At 47.9% G+C, this 19369-nt stretch overlaps 1 protein-coding gene across 2 annotated transcripts in view; it reads right to left on the bottom strand.

Moving 5' to 3' along the window:
- The window catches only part of Runx1 (RUNX family transcription factor 1), an 85998-nt gene that overhangs the window by 41481 nt on the left and 25148 nt on the right, over window positions 1-19369 (bottom strand). For both annotated transcript variants that reach the window (XM_041673150.1, XM_041673151.1), the window contains exon 3: window positions 17716-17820. In XM_041673150.1, coding sequence (XP_041529084.1) covers window positions 17716-17820 — 105 coding nt within the window. The remainder of the gene's footprint in view (window positions 1-17715; window positions 17821-19369) is intronic.

The raw sequence follows: 19369 nt of genomic DNA, 5'->3' as shown, positions 1-19369 counted from the left end.
TTTAAATTAATTAAATTATATTGAAATCAATTCACATACTATACATAAAATATGTAGTATGTATGCTAATATAGACCCTAATGCATTTTATATATGTGTGTCTTTATAGATTGTCTAATGGTATATGAACAGAGATAGTTTCATTTCCCCCCTCTTAATTTCCTCTCATGCCACAGTGCTAAGATAACAGGACACAGATGTCACACTGGAGAACCAGAGATGGGCCAGAGAAATCTGTCATATTTTTAAACAACAGGTGACAAGCCAAGTTCACAGAGGTGATGCCATTTAGCCCATGTCACAGCCAGATGGAGGAAGAACGTGGGTACATAAACATCCCCAGTACTCCCAGCTCACACCCAGAATGCCTAGAGTTCAAAATTGTGGTTTTGATGAACCCATCCCTGCCCAAGTAAATCAAGAAAAGTGACTCACAATCCAACAGCTTCTAGCTCACGGGCCATGAGAGGACTTGGGCTCCTACACTCTGTCTTTGTCCCCAGTTTGCCCAAAGAATAAGGAGGGCCAGGGCAGTACAGCCGTCGACAGCCAGCTGCCGGCTCTCCACTTCTGGTACAGGTATCGGAACCACCCTGAGGCTCCCACTAGGTGGGTGGAGAATAAGGTTCCTTAGAGCTCCAGTTTCTAGAAAGATCTGTGTGCTGCTGATGTTGCTGGTATTGGGCGTGAGAGAAGGGAGGAGGGGCTCGCGTGACTGGCCTGTAAACTTCCCGGGAGCACTATTCTTCTCTGACAGGCTTCTGATCTGCTGTGGGCTGGCGAATAAAAGACCAATTACGATCTACCCTCAGTGTCTGTGGGGTGTTGACTGCCGGGCTCCGGTCAATTTGCAAGCTCATGCTATTCAAGTTTCTGATGTAAACGGCCTCACGTTTATACCTACGGCCTAGGCAATCTTCCTTTACTCTTGTAATCATCTCTAGGTGATTTCCAATACCTAAACAAACACAAATGATGGGCAGACTTTGTAATGTTGTAGCTTTTGGGGAATGACAAGAAGAAAAATCTTCATGCTTAAGACAGCTGCATTTTTAAAGAACATTTTTCATCTGCCTTTGCATGAATTATTATGTGTAGCATAAAATAGCCCATGTAGCATGGCATAGCGTGTGTAGATACCAAGGCTTGAGGTAGTCTAAGCTCATGGGCACTTTGTGATGGCCTTGTTTGGTGTGAAAACTGGTGGCCCTCCGGTTTACTTTAAAAGTTCTTCGGTACTTGCAGAGAAACTCTTCCCTGATGACAGGAATGTCGTGCAGCTATGGCTAGACAGCTTTGCTTAGAGCAGTGGCTCTCAGCCTTCCTGATGCTGTGACCCCTTAATACAGTTCCTCATGTTGTGGTGACCCCAAACATAAAATACTTTCATTTCTCCTTTATAACTGTATTTTTGCTACTATTATGAATAGCAATGTAATTAATTTTTCGGCGATAGAGGGTTGCCAGGGAGTCGTGACCCACAGGTTGAGAACTCCTGGGATAGCCGCTTCTCAGAATTCTTGAGGAAGCAACAGCCTTGCCATAAGAGGGAATGTGGAGAGAGCAGGAATAGAGCTCATTCTATTCTGGAAGGGCAGCAAGTAAGACTTCCAAATGCCCCCTGAAAACCAGGGTGTGAATGTAGCACAATAATCCTTCTCCCCCTGAGAGGCAGCCTGGCACCAGGAGACATCGCTGCCTGCCTGGCATGCTCCATTGCCCACTCTAAGTCTGCGCTTCCTGCAGACTCTGCAGCGGGTAGAGTGAGTCTCTTCATTGCTCTGGCTCCTTATCTGCAAGCCTGGAATTAAAGGACTAAGGTGGATTACTCCTGGGGGCTCTAAAAGCACCCATGGCCATTACATCTGCCACCACTCTCTACTCAGCCGGGAAGTGTTGGTGACTCCAAGGATGGTGTTTCCTCACAACTGCATGGGACGCCATGACTCAGGTTTCTTAGTTTCTTTCAGGCAGACACCTGGTCTTTAGAGCCTGTCCCCAGCCTGACCATTAAGATGGTCTTTAGAACGGTGACTCCCTCTCTCTGTGTGCGCGCGCGTGTGTATGTGTGTGTGCTTGCACACGCGCATGGCAGATTGTCGTGTGACTCAGGCTTGTCTCAAACTCACTGCGTAGCGAGGATGACCCTGAAACATGGCAGAGGATGACCTTGAACTCTGTTCCTTCTGCTTCACCTCCCCAAGCACTGGGATGGTGTGTGCATGGCACCACACCAGGTTTACACCCTGCTGGGACTTGAACACTGAGCTTCTCCATGTACGCTAAGCAAGGACTCTATCCACTGAGCTCCACCCTCAGCCTTGGCTTTTCTCACACCCTCGCTGTGTCACTGTGGTGTGTGCCTGTATCCACTGATCCTCGAGTCCATGGAGACGCCATGTTGCTTCCCGTCTTAGGACCTAAGGTGCCTGGCACACTCTCGGCTCAGGGTGAATGCTGGCTAACAACCAGCTAACTCAACACCAAGAAGCCCAGAGCTTCCACAGTCAGCGCCACCCACCCTTCGTTCCCTGGACTTGAGGAAAGCAGAGCCCGTTTGGGCAAAGGAACCAAGCACTAAATTGTGTAAGGTTGGTGTGACTACTAGGGAGCTACCTGTTGAGGCGAACTGTCAGGCCAAACGGTGGGGCTTCCTGAGGAACCGTCCTGTCAGAGGTAAATCACTCAGCAAAACCCAGCCTCTTTTCCTTTCACCACCCTGAGGAATAAGACAAGTCCTTTGTGCAGAGCAGAGAACAGCACACTGGGGTGAGCCAGCAGCAGGCGTGGCTGCTGCCTTCTCCCTGTAGCGAGTACCACACACATGCTTACACCACACATGCACAGACCACATACTTATACTATGTGCACTGTATACATCTATATACACATCTGCACAATGCAAGCCATATTTGCCACATACAAACATACATGTGTTTATTTATATGTATATCACATGTATGTAGTACTTGTCTACCACATAATACATACAATAGTAATATAATGCTATATATACACATGTATGTATATTCTATGTGCCTACATCACTCATACATATACACATAACACAGTACACATATATGTGTTCTATATATGCATTATATACATTACATGCAATATTATGCACATATAAATCACACAATATGTATATGTACACACACTTTCTCCCAGACACAAAATATCCTGTGACCCACACATTGAGTAGTAAAACTAGCTGAGGCCAGATCAAGAGCAGCAACTAACATAGTCACAGGCCACGGGCTGACAGGATCTTCTACTTTTCCTTTCTGAGCCCCAGGACTCCTTTCTCCCTCCCTGAGCCCCCAGAATTCCACTCTTTCTCCCTGAGGCCCCGGAATTCCTCTCTCCCTCCCTGAGCCCCCAGGTCTCCTCTTTCCCTCTCTGGACCCCCAGAATTCAGGGGACAAAAAGCAGATGCTACCACTCTCCATTCTGGGCTCAGTGGAACAGACTTCAGTATGGCAGCTCCCGTGGGTCCTTGGTGTCCTGCGCCTTCCTGAGAACAATTGCCTCTCTAGCCATTACCTCCTGCTCTGTCTGGTGACTGAAATCTGTCTGGTTATCTTGGGTGCTTGACCAGAAGTTGCCTTCTGTGGGGGTGGCTGGCAGGGGAGCCTTGTGGGAGGGATGCAGGGAACTTACACATGGCAAGGCTGTCTCCTCAGTCAGCCTATAATCTCAAGTGTCATCAACTCTCCTTCATGTATTGTCCCTGGATCCTTCCATAAAGCATAATTAAAAAGTAACCTGATATAACTGTCCATATCTGCCTACCAGAGTAGTTCTGACCCGACAGATTTCAGGGAAGGCTAAGTCTGGGCGGCCAGGCAAAGGCGGCGTCTGGAGAGGAATGTGGACCTAAAATGTACCTCGAGAGTCTGACCTGGCTTTGGACTTCAGGCCTTCAGCAGGGCAAGTCCCAGGCTGCACAGGCCTGAGAGGAAAGAGGAGACATCCTAGAGGCCCCAAGCTCTACCACGACACTTTGTGCATGGCCCAAGCAACTCTATTTCTCTCACTTCTCTGAGTTTGCTGTCCTTCTCCTCCTATCCCAGAGCATGCATCACGCAATGGGCGCCGGTACTGAGCGTGTTTGCACAGAACCCACATAAACCGAAGCCCCTCATGACTGAGTGGTGTCTGTAGAACCTGGCTAGATGAGGAGTGGGAGCCTTTCTCTGGAATGCTAAGCCAGCAGCATCAATGGTGATTTCTCCCCTTCTGTGCTTAGGACAAAGGATAGAGAAATTCCGCCTGGTTCTCCCAAGGTCTACCCACCAGCCCCAGGGCTCTCCATGGCCAGCTGAGACTTCCAGCAGTCTCAGATCATCGATACCAGCGGGAAGCTGGGGGTGTAGCTCTGTGGTGAGTGCTGGGCTAGCATGTGTAAGACACGGGGTTTGCTCAGTCCCTAGACTGGCAGAGAAAAATGGCAACTGGGGTTCTAGACTGGCCTCAAGGAAGTGGGGCCAAAGAGCCAGCACACAGCCAGATGCTAGGCAGAGTTCTCTAGTAAGAAAACCAAGAGTTCCCCGTGTGTGTGTGTGTGTGTGTGTGTGTGTGTAACAAATCACCAGCTTTCTGTCATACTTCAGGCTGTTTGGAGCTGCCCCCAACTTTCAGCCTCTGTGGTTTGTGGCAGAGGAGCGGGGAGGACGAGTAAGGAGAATCCTGCCTACCAGTCACCACAAGACTCCATCAACAAGAGGCCACAGACTTGTACAGCCCCGTAAGGATTATGCCGGTTTTGTATTGGCCTGGTGACATTAGAAGGGACAGTTCTAATCACCAGAAGCCCCAAGTACCAGCTCAGTCCTACGGTCATGGCAGGAAAGGGGCGAGGGGGAAGTATGGCTGTCTGCCTAGCAACCCTGGGCAGCATTCTCCCTCTGAGCCTTTCCCAGATTTGACAGTGGTGGGCCTTGTCCCTGACCACCTAGGGGCTGTCCTATTGGAAGCTGGTCTGGTGGGACCCAGCTCCTCTCTCTGCTGTCTTAAATAACAAAAACACTTTTAAAACGAGCTTTTGGAGCCTTCCTCTTTACTGCCTCTCTTCTGAGCACTCCAGTGAGGGGACAAACTTTGGAGCCTAGCAAGAGAGCCCCAGAACTGGGCAGAGCACATTGTTGTCTTTTCCCAGCCCGATGGGGCTCCGCCCCCACTCCCTTCCTGTTCTCCTCCCCCCACCACGCCCGCACCCTCTCCACCACAGCTACTTCTGCTTCCTTCATTTTCTTTGCAGCTGCGGCTGAGATATAGTAAGGCTACTGTATAGGACTTTGAAAGCAGGGCCGCGAAGGGCTTTCCAGACTCCATACAAGCCAGCTATTCTCTACCTTGTTTTCTTTGGCTTCAGGTTAAGCAGCGCCGAATGAGTCAAACAGTATTAACTTTCAATAGGGAAGTGGTGTGGTCAACCAAAGCTGTTTGTGGCTAGATTGTGAAGATAGGTAGGCCAGGTAATGAGGAACAGCCCAGATTACGTGAGGAGGCGGGAAGCAGGCAGCTCCGCTCAGCAACACTCTGGCAATTAACTCACCAGAACTCACACCAGTTTTAATTTTTTTTTCAGTTGGCTGAGGAATTAACGCCAAGGCCTCTGACCGGGCAGCTTTGGGAAGTCGGCCATTAGGCTTGGACAGTTGAGCACTTTGTGTGTTTACAGATTTTTTTCTCCTTTCTTCTTTTTTTCTAATGCTGCCGAAGTCATGGGAAATAGGGTTTGGATGGTTTCCCTACTCAAGCCCCGAGCCCCTCCGCTCTGCATGGGCCTTTCTTTCTTCATGGCTCTTTGCAGCAGCTTGGGGTGGGTGGATGGATCCTCCCTCAGACCCGACCCCTTCTTGCCCCAACTTGCCCCTCTCCCAGTGACCACCTCTTTTCCATCTCCTCTTATGGACACAGTCAGAGAGCAGACCCTGACCTGTCTCCTGCTAGAAAACGGAAGAGGATGCTTGGCAAATACAGCTGCTCCTGGGACCTCAAGTCCAGCTTTCAGGGGCTCCTACGTGCCTTAGCCCTCACCCCACTCCCTCCCAACTCTGTAGATGACAAAACTGAGGTTCCTGCAGAAACTGAGGCAGGCGGCAGGGCCTGAAGGCTTTCCACTGGGCAGTGTCCCCTGCCCAGGGCTCAGGAGTAGTGCAGAGAACAGCCCTGCCCCCCAGACTCAGATTTCAACGGTTTCCAGTTCTTTCTCCCTGCCCTCTGCTACTTATTTATTTTGAGAATGGCTGAATCACCCTCCGGATAGAAAAGATTCTCTGATCCTGCCCCAGTCAGTGTGTCAGCAGATGAGCGGGGGCCAGTGGTCCCCAGGGCCTCAGCATCAAGTTGCTGCAGGTTTGAAACAGGCATCGAGTGTAGGGTGTATCATTTCACCTCCCTGAAACCGAATCTCAGACAAATGCCATCTAAAGAAAGACACCATATCCACAGCCACAGTCACACACAGACACACACACACACACACATATACACAGACACAACACACACAAACTGATACAGACACATACAGACATACACATGCACCACACACACACAGACACAACACACACAAACTGATACAAATGCCATCTAAAGAAAGAAGCCACATCCACAGTCACACACAGAGAACCACACACACAGACATACAGACACAACAAACACAAACTGATACGGACACACACATGCACCACACACACAAACTGATACAGATACACACATACATATACATGCACCACACACACACACAGACACACACAGACATAATAAACACACAAACTGATACAGACACACTCTTACATACACATGTACCACACACACACACACAAACATACAGACACAACACACACAAACTGAAACAGACACATACATACACACACACACACACACACACGCTGATGTGAATATGAACTCAGAAGCAGTGATTTGCTCCATGAGAGCTGTAGAAGAAAACTATTTGGTTTTGGAAAAGAAAATAAATTAAAATAAAAGTCTCAACTGTTGATCAAGGTTGCATCGTTTGTATCTTGGTGTCTTAGTGAGCTTCTACATGGATGCAAATGGCATAGGGTGGAGCTTCTAAAAGCACAGGTTTATATGGCAGCTGATGAAATGCCTCTTTCCCTCTGTGTTCTCAGCAGTCTGAACAGACAGGATGAGGCAGAACCTATCTTTCAGGCTGGCGATGGCTCTGTGGCTTCCAGAACTTGTTGCTCTCAGGAGGACCAGAGTTTGGTTCCCAGAACCCACAGGGCAACTCACAACCATCTGTAACTGTAATTCTAGCTCCAGGGGCCTCTTCTGGCCACCGGGGTGTCAGGCATGCATGTGGCACACATATATACACCCAGGCGGAATGCCCTACACAGAATGTAAAACAAGTAATTCTAACCAAACCAGACCAGTGTGCCCCTGATTGCTCTTTGGGCTGATGAGGGAGGGGGACTTGATTGGGGAAGGGGGAGAGAAATGGGAGGCGGTGGCAGGGAAGAGACAGAAATCTTTAATAAATAAATAAATAAATAAATTTTTAAAAAAGAATGATAACATGAAAAAATCATATTTTCCTTACACTCCCTAAGGGTCTTGTGCAACAGCTATAAAACAGAAACAGTAGGTTTTCAGGTTTAGTTTTTATCTCATTCACATCCATTGTATTTCTGTTACTTGGCTGACATATTACTAAGCTACACTTTGATATATACTGCCTCATATAAAGCAAAGTCCTGCACAGTAGAGAGCTCACTTGATACTCATCTTGTAGAGGATCCAGTAGAATGTTCTACATGTTAGGAGCTTTGACAGGTCACAGCAACACGAGTGCGTAATATCCTGCTGAGAAACGGAGCTACCTATGATAAAATCTCTGTCTGGAAACACTCTCCTGTTCTCTGAAGAGGGGACAGCGCATGCTTCATGCGGTGATGCCTCCCTCGATAAGGCTGGGGTTTGTGAAGCTCTTGTGTGTCTGTACTTAAAATGACTGCCAGGAAGACTTAGAGGCGAAAGGGCTGTTGCGTTATTACACCCCAAGGAACCAATTTGTTAGGGTTCCCCTGACCCCATTTTAAGATAATTTGGCCTTAGTATATATTTGGTACCCACTGGAGCAGAATTCCATGTGATTCCTTGTTAAATAAACTACGGGGGTGGGGGTGAAGGAGAGTGACCTGCATGCAGAGTGTGTGCGTTGCGTTTACTGCTTAAAGGGTACTTCTGTGCAGGGCTATGTGTGCCACCCTCACGTGCATGTCTCCACGGTGGTGTTGTGGTCCCCATGATGGGGGGGGGGTTATACACAGCCTTGTCATTGCGGGGGAGGTGGATTCAGGCAGCTCGGCTCGGAGCCTCCATTCCCTTCCCTGGTCTGTCTCCTTTACTCCTCACCGTCTCTTTGGAAGGTGGACATCTGGAAGCTCCTTCTACAGGGGAGAAGCTGGGGCACACAGCCAGGAGGTAACAGAGGTAAGACCTGAAGCCGGTCTGATCTGGCTCGGGTTCCCTCTGCCACTTCCTGGTGAGACCTCTGGTTCTGTTTTAAAACGCTGGGCCACGTCCCATGAGCAATGTCAGGTAAAGAGAAAAATGTTCTCTGTGCGTTTCTCCTAGCTTTTGTAAAATGAGTAGATCAGAAATATCATGAAACCACTGACAGGTGAGTGAGAATGAGATACCTGGGTGGAAAAAAAATCCAGCAAGGGCCATAAAGTCATCCTGCACTTGCTTCAGATGGCCAGGATATGACTCACCAGCCACAGCGAGCGAAATTAAAAGCAAGACTTAGCAATTGAAATACCCAGTGTGCGACATTTCAGGGCAGGCTAGCACAGCTCAACTTTCTTAATAACAGTGCAGGCTTTAGTCAATACTTGCTTTAATGGAACCTGGGCATATGGAATTCCTAGGAGCCCGAAATTAATGTACTGCCATTAACTTTCTTCACAAGGGTCTGGGGAGTTGCAGATTAATTCCAGTGTGCTACTTTAAGGGCGGTTGGGGATGGGGGAGCCCACAGGAAAGACTTCCCTCTTGGGTACTTGGGTATGTTTTGACCTTGGCTTTCACTGTGGACATACATGCAGGACGTCTGATACCCTTCAGCAAGTTTTCCCGGGGAAAGTCGCACGCACAGGACTGGAGGAAAAGTGAGCTGTGAGGAAGGCATTTGGCACCTGGGGAAAGGCCAGTGCTTTCACGGCCCTGATGGCGCTTGCAACACACACTGATAGATTATACCTAATTTACCTCTTTCCTAATGGCACCATTTAATACTGTCGTAGCTCCGAAGCCAGCAGCCTCACAAAATGTTTTCAGAGGCGAAACACATGAAAAGAAGAGGTGGATTCAAATTAGCGCCAATGAACTCAGAGGCAGATCTAAAATGGATAGGATTTTACTTATTTAATCAAAGCTTTGGGGGAAAATCCTTTTGAGTGTATGTGCGTGTGTGGCAGTGGCAGGGTCCTCTGAGGCTCTGGGATCAGCCTTTTACTAATGGCCCTTTCCCAGATACACAGCTTACAGGAAAACCTAAGCCCTCGGGAAAACTCAAGAGTTCATTCAAAATGGAAGGGAAAGTGGTAAGGCCATGAAAAACCTGCAATTGCTTTTGGAAAATGGAGAGGTAGACATGTTATAATGTGTTCTGACAACAGGGGCTGCCAGCCACAGACCTTCAACAAGCTGGGGGCCACTTGTCTCCCATAGGATGGGAGATTCACAGATAGCAGAAGTACTTTCTCTGTCTCTGCACACACACAAACACACACACACACACACCACACACGTGCGTGTACACACACCACACACACTACACACATGCGCACATCACACACATGCACACACACCACACACACATGCACACACATGGTGGGGAGCTCTCCAGACTGTCAAAAGGTGGCTAGCTTCTTCCCATGTGTGCAGACCATGGATGTAACTATACGGTACAGTCATCCTAGTGTGACGAGCCCGATACAGTCAGCCCTTCATATCTGTTGCTGACACACTCTTTGGTTCAACCAACTTGAGGCTGCAAATCCTCGAGGAAGTAAAGCTGTGCCTGTCTGAACATGTATAAACCTCCCTTACGACTCAGCCCGACAACTACTCATGCCGCCCTGTATTGAGTGTCTCAGTAACCTGGGGATGACCGACAGACTACAGGAAGATGCGTACAAACTATCTTCACATAATCTGCCATTTGATAGTAGGGGCTGAGCACCCTCTGGCACAACTGGAATCTACTGTGTTGGTTTCTGGAACAAATCCCCCAGGGATGCCAAGGGCAGACAGTGTGGAGGTTCTGCCATTTTCTAGAACAATGTGAGATTCTTCATCAGTTGTATTGTGCACACACTGAGGAGCACCCAAGTGTTAGATCTTGGGTGTGAGGCAGATCTCAGATTCTATGCTATAGGGGCATAATTTGCCCTCAAGTTTTTCATAAAGTATGACATTTGGGGACAAGTTTGATAGAAGCATAAGGGACTTAGGAACAGTGCCCAGAGTATTTTAAGGGGTCATAATATGCTAGAAGAGAAATTTACTGGGCCTAAATACAAAACAAAACCTGAAATAAAAAAATCAAAGTGCATCAATGTTTAATTACATCTCAAAAAATGCAACATTAAGGCAACTTCATGAATTTTTAAATTTAGGATTTACAAATCCCCTTTTTTGTTTTTGTTGTTGTTTTTGTCTAGAGTTTCCTCATTTTCCAGAAGAGTCCAAGACTAAATACAAATAACATCAGACATCTTCTAAGTGCTCATTGGGGCCCAGGAAAGGTTTTTTGGGGTCCATGAGGTAGTCTATCATTCAGCCTCTTGGCCCCATGACACTAATATGGACATTTTTCCTGATGGACAGATAGCCAGGTATCAGTATCCCAAAGTTATCCAGGACAAACATGGGAGTCTCCGTTCTCACGCATTGTCTCAAGCTGAATGGCAGAGACATGTGGGCTGCAGGACAGTGTGTTACTTGTAGCTAGAGACTCTTGAGACAAACCACAAAGTCCTTTCAAAAACAGAGAGAGAGAGAGACAGAGAGAGAGACAGAGAGAGAGACAGAGACAGAGAGAGAGAGACAGAGAGAGAGAGAGACAGAGAGAACTAATATAGAAGTCATGCTTGAGGAGGTGGAAGATGGTGATGTTGGGGGCTCAGTGGTGGTGGCCGATAAGGGGCACCATTTGTGAGGAAGTCATATATCTGTTTTGCTGACAATATTTTGTTACCCCTCTTGAGTGGGAACTAATTTAGAGATTATCTCGTCTCATTGCCTAGCTCGACCCAAGAGGAAACGAAGGCCTAAAGTACTTAAGATAATTGCCCAAGTTCACACCCACAGGTCTGATGGCGCCAGGGTGAAAGCTCAGGTCCCAGAGTTAAGGGTCTCAAAAATCTTTCCACACATTTTAAGATTAAGGAACGGAAGCCTCACTGTAGACAGCATTATATGGTTTTTTTTTTTTTTGCATTCATACAATCAATTCTAACATGGACTGCACATTTGCTTAGACCTCTGCTTCACTGGTGTGATAGTCTAAGTAGCAATCTGCTTTCTCAGCGACCTGAATGGGAAGAGACACACATTCAACCGAATGACTTCGCTTTCATCCAGTACACGTTTCTTCTGGTCCCCCTTTCCCTGCATCAGACTGAGACGGTATCTTGATCACGCCTTTGGACTCCTACTCATACCTGAAAAGAACCCCCTAAACCTTAGGACTTTTGCACAGAAGCAGGACATTGACCAAGAGCTCACTGGGGTACTGTCAAGGCAGACTGTCGTCCACCTGGGGAGTGTCAAGGTGGATTACTGCTCTCCACAGAGGTGAAGCGTGTTCCCTTCTGGGCACTCTCACATCCCAGGTGCCCCGGGGACCCTGAGTCTGAATTTGAAAGTCAGGGAAACCTTGTTGCTCACAAAACTCTAGGTCTAGTTTCATATTACTAAAATAATAAACAGGAAGCGATTCTAAAATTCGTTGGAAACACTTAGGCATGGTTGTTATTAATGCTTATGAGAACTTCCTCTCTAACATGCCAGGTAGTAAGAGAGATTAATAGAGTTGGAGGGTGACCGCCCCCCCCCCCAGAATCTTGCCTGAAATGCCTTCAGAGTGGGAAAGCAGATACAGAGTGGCCCCCTTCGACCCTCTGTGTTTCTTCCGCTTCACATCTGGTTTGGAAGGAAGGAAAAACTATTACCGCGTCCCTTTGTGTACCAAGATTCTATCTTGACCTGATAGACTTGTCTGATATTTAAACACTCCAAGGTTGAGAGGGAATAGATTGTGTTGGTGACCCAGGAGGCATACTTGGAATAAGTCCCCTTGAGCACCATGTCTGGCAATGACTGTCCTAAGAACCAATACTACTAAGTGCCCAAGCTTTGTGTAAAATCCTTTGTTAAAGGGGGATCCCCATTAAGACACCTGCCCCAGAGGCTGCTTTGGTCACCGTACTAATCTTTTCTCGGGGAGAAATACAGGCTTTGTCTTATCTTTGGTTCACATTCTACTGATGCCATGTCCTCAAGCAGACCTCAGTGACCACACAGCCAATTGTTGGCATGTGTGCGTTGGGAACGACCTGGGAAGTAGGTGGGAAACTCACTAGGTCTACTTAGAGGAAAGCTGACTCCCCCCAGTCAAAGTGGCAATGACAGCTGCAAAGTTACAGGGCTCCAATCTCCAAGGAAACCACGTGGGAGTCACACCCACTTTGATAAGCTCTCCTCATCAAAGATACAGGAATCACAATACAATGAAGCTCAAATCCTATCCCTGTTCTCAGAAACAGATCTCGTTGTCTGTGGAGCCCAACACCTGGATTACTCAGCTTCCCTTCTGGCTGGCTAGCTGGGTGACCTTGGATCCATTTCTTAATTAGCTTTGGCATCAACCGCCTTACCTGTTTCTGCTCAGATTTTACAAATTAATATGCCTGCAGAACTTTAAATGCTGCTGGGCAAATGAAGGTGCCTGCATAATGTCAGTCCTTTATAATCACTGGCCCTTCTTCCCAAGAGAAAAGGACGTCTTGAAAAAGACCTGCATTGTTTTCCATAGTAAGAAGAAGCCACAAACACTCATCTCCCACTGATCTGGTGATCGCGACTTTAAGTCCATTATCACCATAAGCTTACATGTGTCTTTCATGCATTTTTTCTTCTCACCTGAAAATACAGGGCAGATATAAAAACTCTATGTAACATATGTATGTATACATATGCATGTCAGATATTTTTGCCATTTCCCTTAAAAATAAAAGAAGAAAACTATGCTCATGAGGTTGGGAATATAGTTCAGTGAGTAAGGTATTTGCTGCTCAAGGATCAGGAACTGAACGTGGAGCCCCGGCATCCACGTACAAAAGCTGGCCTTGGCAGTGCACGCCTGTGACCACAGCACTGGTGAATGGGGACGGAGGAATTCTGGACACTCACCATCAGCCAATCTAGCCAGAATTTAAAGCTCAGTAGACTCTGGGTTCTGCGACAGACCCTGACTCAGACAAAGGAAATGGTGGCTGGGGAGGAAGAAGACACATGACGTCAACCTCCGGCCATCACGTGAGAGCACACGTGAGAACACCTTAAACATGCATACCTCACACCTCCCTCACACACACACAAGCATGCACACACACTTACAGTCATGTGATGACTTCCACAACGTTCTTTAAAAAGCAGTTGATTGACCAAGAGGCCCTTCGGTTGACCTCTTCTCAGGGTGATTTCCTCGAGGAGACTCGTCTGTGAGACTGGCCTCACGATGGTTTCAAGAATGGCTCTACCTTGCTCTCATCACAGAATCTCAGCGCTCTAACGGACGTCGCAGGTACCTGACCCACTAATCCAGACGGCCCCAGGCTCATCTCCAGGATGGACCCAGCACACCAAACATCTGACCTCCACTCTCCTAACCGCCTCAGCAAAATGTCTCCTGTCACGCCAAACCAAGACACATATCTAAGCTGCAGCACAGACTGTATATGTAGAGAATCTATCTTGAAATACGTATTCTCATAGTTCAACATTCCCACAATTTCCTAAATTATAGACACAGGGGTTAAAAGCTGGGGGTTTCCATTAAGTTTCTAGAAATATCGAAGCTGCAGGAAACAATCCTTGTCTGGGGCACGAGAGCAGGGGAGATGGCTCACTCAGTCAAATATATGCCACCCAAATATGAGGACTCCATTCCCGTCCCTCCTGCCCATGTAAATAGCCAGGTGAGGCGGTATGCATGGAGCAGTGACCCCAGCGCTGGAGGACACAGACATGCAGGTCCCTGATGCTTACTGGCCAGTTAGTATAGCTGAGTGGATGAGCTACAGGCTCAAGGAGAGACCCTGCCTCAAACAACAAGGCAGACAGCAGAAGAGGATGATGGCTGACCTCTGACCTCCACAACACATACCGCCACCACCATCATTTTAGCGTCCCTTCTCAATCTATCAGCATGTTAACAAGTCATCAGAGGCTCTGCTTTCCCGCTGAAAACAAACACCTGAGGGCACTCTTCCTCCCCCACCATTGAAATGGATGGCTTGGAGATGCAGACACATCCCGTGGAGGCTTGGAATGTAGACACATCCCGGGGAACGTGTGAAAAGCAGTGGCCGAAGATTACTGGAGAATGACCATCTGCACTACAGAAAGGCTGGGACTCTCTCTGGGGACACACTCTACTTCAGTTCTAGCCCTGACCATGTCAGCACCGAGGTTACCATGTGCCCTCACTTCACAACCTCAGAGCTGGGTCCCACGGGAGAAATCATAAATGCCAGCCCCACGTTTCACATATAGCATTTGCAAAGCCAGGAGAGAGGGATCAGGGGAAGTGAAGTGCAGACAGCATGGCATGGATGGAACTGATGGACAAATGGACAGACAGATGTGTGGGTGGGTAACAGTGCAAGATCCAACAATGGTGAGCAACCTTCCTTCTCCCTAGGACTTCGTCATCCTGCTTAAATCTGGACAGGTTGCTTCCTTTCTCTGGGTCTAATTTTTCTTTTCTCAGAGGAACCAGAAGGGTCTTTCTTTCTGAGTCTTTGATTTCCTCAAGTGAATAAACTTTGCAGCATTGCTCAGCTTGGCAAACGCCAGGGTTCCTGTGCTGGACTCACCCAGAGTTCTTGATCCATCACTAATGAGGGGATGGACAGAGCTCCTTAGCTAGAGTGGCTGCAGCCGTCAGGCCACCCGACGCGCACACAGGGCCCTCACTTGCCATTGCATCAAAGGTGACAGTGGGCAGAACACCACCAGGAAGAATCAAGACACTAAGGAGACAGGGTATGAGGCACAGGCCTTTTAATCCCATTCCTCCAGGGACAGAGGCAGAGGACAGTCAACTCAAAAGACTAAACAAATAAAGATAAATAGGAAGAACATGGTAAAATGAGCCACTAATGGCTCACCCTTGCTTCTAGAGTTGGCCTACATTTGCATTTGACTCTTGTTCTAGAAGCTTCTTGTGAAACAGAAGACTGTTTACCTGGAGCTACAATGGCTCTTTATGACACACTTAGCCTTATTCCTCCCTTCTCAATCTTCCTTGATGTCAGGTTTCATCTGAGAAGAATGTCTGGGTACAGGAGAGGTTCCCTAGGCCCTTCTCCCAGAGACTGCTCTCCTAGGTTATAGGATAGCAGGGGTGGCAAACACTTTATCTGAATACTTGGTCCTCATGGTGGGCAGTGGTACCAATATGGGGGCCATTGCCCTTCTCCCTGCCGTTTGTTTTTTAGGTTCTGAATGTTCCAGGAAAAAAAAAATGTATATAGTGAAAGCCTGCATTTCTTACATGTGGAAGAATAAGGGGCATAGAAGGCTTATCATGGGCCCCTATTTTAAGCTGTTTCCTTATGCAGGGCCAATGTCTAAACCATCCTAGAGGCATGGCTGCTTTAGCTTTAGAGAGCCACGGACACCCAAAGGAGCCATCTTATGAGCTCGGTCACTCTCAGCATCAGCCTTGCCCCTGCCCTTGGCCCTACACTGAGCTTGCTTCCTCTCCAGCCCTCTGCACTGAGCATGGCCCTCAGGTGTTTCTGTTATGCTTAACGTAGGTCTTCTCTTCAGTATCCATTTCTACCCTGGAAACCCAAGGAGCACGACAGGGATTCCTGAGTGTGCAAGAGCAGTGTGTCACCTAGGTCTGCTGTCCACACGTAAAGAAGAGTCAGGGTGTGAGATCAAGTCCCTGAGTTCTCTGAGTCTGATCGTGGCTGGAAAACTGGCGGGAGGTAAACAGAAGAGCAGAGAGGAGGGGGCCAAACACAGCAAATGGAGGAAAAAGCGGTTGTTGTGAAAACCGTGTCCTGGGGTATTCCTGGAGCGTGTGGGTGGTCTCTGCATGTCCCTGATTGGGGGAAACTGGAGAAATGGAAGTAGGGAGATGACCGGTTTTCCACAGCTAGTCCAGACACTAGACGCCATTCCCATGACAACGGGGAAGGATCCATAGGCACAGTGACCACTGGGTAGTCATAGTCAGTCACGTGGCCAAGGGCTATTACCTCAGAGTGCGGAGGATCTGCCTTGCTCACAGGTTTCCTGTTGAGGGCCACACTCCAGAGCTGACCTCAGAGCATCAATGAAACTATCATATGAGAAAGGTCACCTGGAGGGGATGAGGCGAAGAGGCACCACTGCAGACCCCTGACAGTTCCTAAGCTCATGCCCTGCACCAGGCACATGGCAATCATCTAGCTAAGTCTTGTGAAGATGCCATCACTGTAACACACATTTTGTCAAAGATGAACCAGGGTTCTGGGAGGTTCTGAAACCTCCTGAAGGCTGAAGAATTCATTGTTCTCGGGCCCACATTCTTAACGGTTTCGTTCTGGCCTCCTGACCTCTTTCAGTATAGCTTCTGGGGACAGGAAGGACCCCACTTTTCAACATCGCAGAATACGAGGGTATCTTTCCCAGGGACACCTGGCATGGTTTGGAGGGTGTCCATTCAGGGCTCATCTGCCTACAGACTTGGAGCTCTAGTCCAGCCTCAGCTCCTGGGCCAGGGTGTGGTCCTGAAAGACTGTCACTTCTGTGTTAACTCAAAGGTAGTCATTAAGTCACGGAGAAGACGTCTTTCCATCAGATTAAACAATCCCACTCACTCTTTAAACACCTTCCTCATGGCAACTCTTTTTCATGACCATCTTTCTATATTTGCCAGTTTCCCCCCAACACTCACCTCCCGGTCCAGTCTCTATTTTAAACAATTCTACACTAGGGAAGAAGAAACGGATATTTTCTCAGTTTTCACCTCTGGCCTTAACAAATTAACACTAGCATGGGTGGTAAGCTGCCTCTTCTGGTCCACTCCGCCCAGGCCTCTGTTGCTCATCCTGTATGTGGCCAATCTTCTCTTCACTAACCACACTGAACTCGCTGTATGTCTTATATACATTTGAAGGTCGTTCCTTGGCCCCATGGAGCCCCAAACTGTTCTTAACTCATTTGAATTGGTCTCACTTCCCTTTGATATCTAAGACAAAGCCTTAGAAAGTCCAGGACACAAGAAACAACCCTGGAGAAGCGAGAGGGTTGACAAGGAAACTCCTCCTGTCTGCAGGGGCCTGGCATTCCTCTAGGAGAAATGTCAAAGCACAGATAGGTTTGTCAGACCCAGCGGGTCCTTAAGTACACCAGCCCAGAGAGTTACCAGCCCCAAGGGGGCCCACTTACTTCGGGGTTCTCGCGGGCCGTCCACCGTGATTTTGATGGCTCTGTGGTAAGTAGCGACTTGTGGTGGGTTTGTGAAGACAGTGATGGTCAGGGTGAAGCTCTTGCCTGTGAAGACACAAACAGAACAGGATAGGGTGAGAGGTGGTCTGAGCGTCTACCTGCTGCGCTAATCCAGGCTCGCCACCTCCAAACCGGAAAGATGAGAGAGCTGCGGCAGGGGGTTTGTGCTCCTGGTGGGCCTATGGCTCTGACTTGGTTTATAATCTGAATTGCACATAGTAGGTTCAGAGATGTGATACACTGCATAGTTATGTGGCTTTAATTCAGTCATTAGTTAGCAACAGGATTAGGAGATATTGGAACCGACTCTCACATCGGGACTTTGGGAATGGCCACCTGGGACACATAGCAATCCACTTCCACCCTTTGTCCTCCCATCCCCATTGCCTTCCTGGATAGTTATAAACTCCAGGTCCCCCCCCCCCAAAAGAAACGCACAGAAAAAGAAGGAGCGGCTATCCCCATATGTCCCTTTTATCTCTGTACTTCTGAGGATTAGAAAAGACAGACTTTTATTTGGGCTGGGCTGAGTATAGCTCAGAGGGTAGAGCGGTTGTCTAGCAAGCATGCATCCCGGGGCTTTATGCCAGCATTGCATAAACTGGGCATGATACTGCCCACCTGCAACCCTGCACTCAGAGAATGAAGGCAGGAGGATCAGACGTTCAGAGTCTTCCTCAGCTATGTAGCGAGTTAGCCTGGGCTACAGGAGACCCTGTCTCAAAACAAATTAACAAACTAACCAAATCAGCAAAGATTGAATTTCTAAGTGTGAAAACATGCTAAATTAGAAATTATTCTCAGTGCATACTAGCCATTGATGGCGGATGATAAATACTATTTATAAATACCAGGTGACTAGATGCTGTACAAACATTAATGGGTAGGGCAGAGCAAGGCCACGCAGCCGGCAGACTGAGATTCAAACGCATAGTTCACACAAAAGTGTGCCTGGCTCTCTCTGAACACCTCACATGTCTCCAGGAGAGGTCGGCTCTGAGTTAAAACAAATATACTACTTCTCCGTCACTTCAGAGAGTGGGTTCTGGGTTTGAATTCCCAATGTTTTACTCTGACAAGCCATACGACCTCTGTAGCTCAATGTTCTTGCCTGAAAAATAGGTACAGGCAGCTTTTCCAAATGTATGAAGAGTTTGGGGCTGAGGGAGGGATAAATATGGCAAAGCACTGTAACAGTGTCTGTCCTCAGCGTGCAAAGGCTCCGATGTTTGCGAATCCCTCTTCACCTCTCAGAGCTCCGCACGGAATCCGAGTGTCTGGCTGAGTGCGGCATCAAGTCAGCTCTTCAGTTAATACAGTTTCTCGTCTTCCCCACACAGCACGCAAGGAAACTCAGACGAAAGGGGAACAAACCGTGCCCATTGGCTTCAACAGGTATTGGCGATTTTCAAACCCAGCTGACCTGCCCACCCTCCTTAGGAGACGCACACTGTTCCAGCTGGCATACATGTTTTAATATGGGTGAAGGCCACTAAGGAATTACCCATGAATGCAACCTAAGGCCATTGATGTTCCATACACATATATTGTATCATATGTGATATATATATTACATGTTTTTGAGACTACAATC

The sequence above is a fragment of the Microtus oregoni genome, unplaced genomic scaffold, assembly GCF_018167655.1.
Source record: "Microtus oregoni isolate MIOR12 unplaced genomic scaffold, Mior012 000023F_ref0000262, whole genome shotgun sequence".
Lineage (NCBI taxonomy): Eukaryota > Metazoa > Chordata > Mammalia > Rodentia > Cricetidae > Microtus > Microtus oregoni.
Note: the sequence above shows the minus strand (reverse complement) of the source record. Positions and strands in the feature narration are given on the sequence as shown.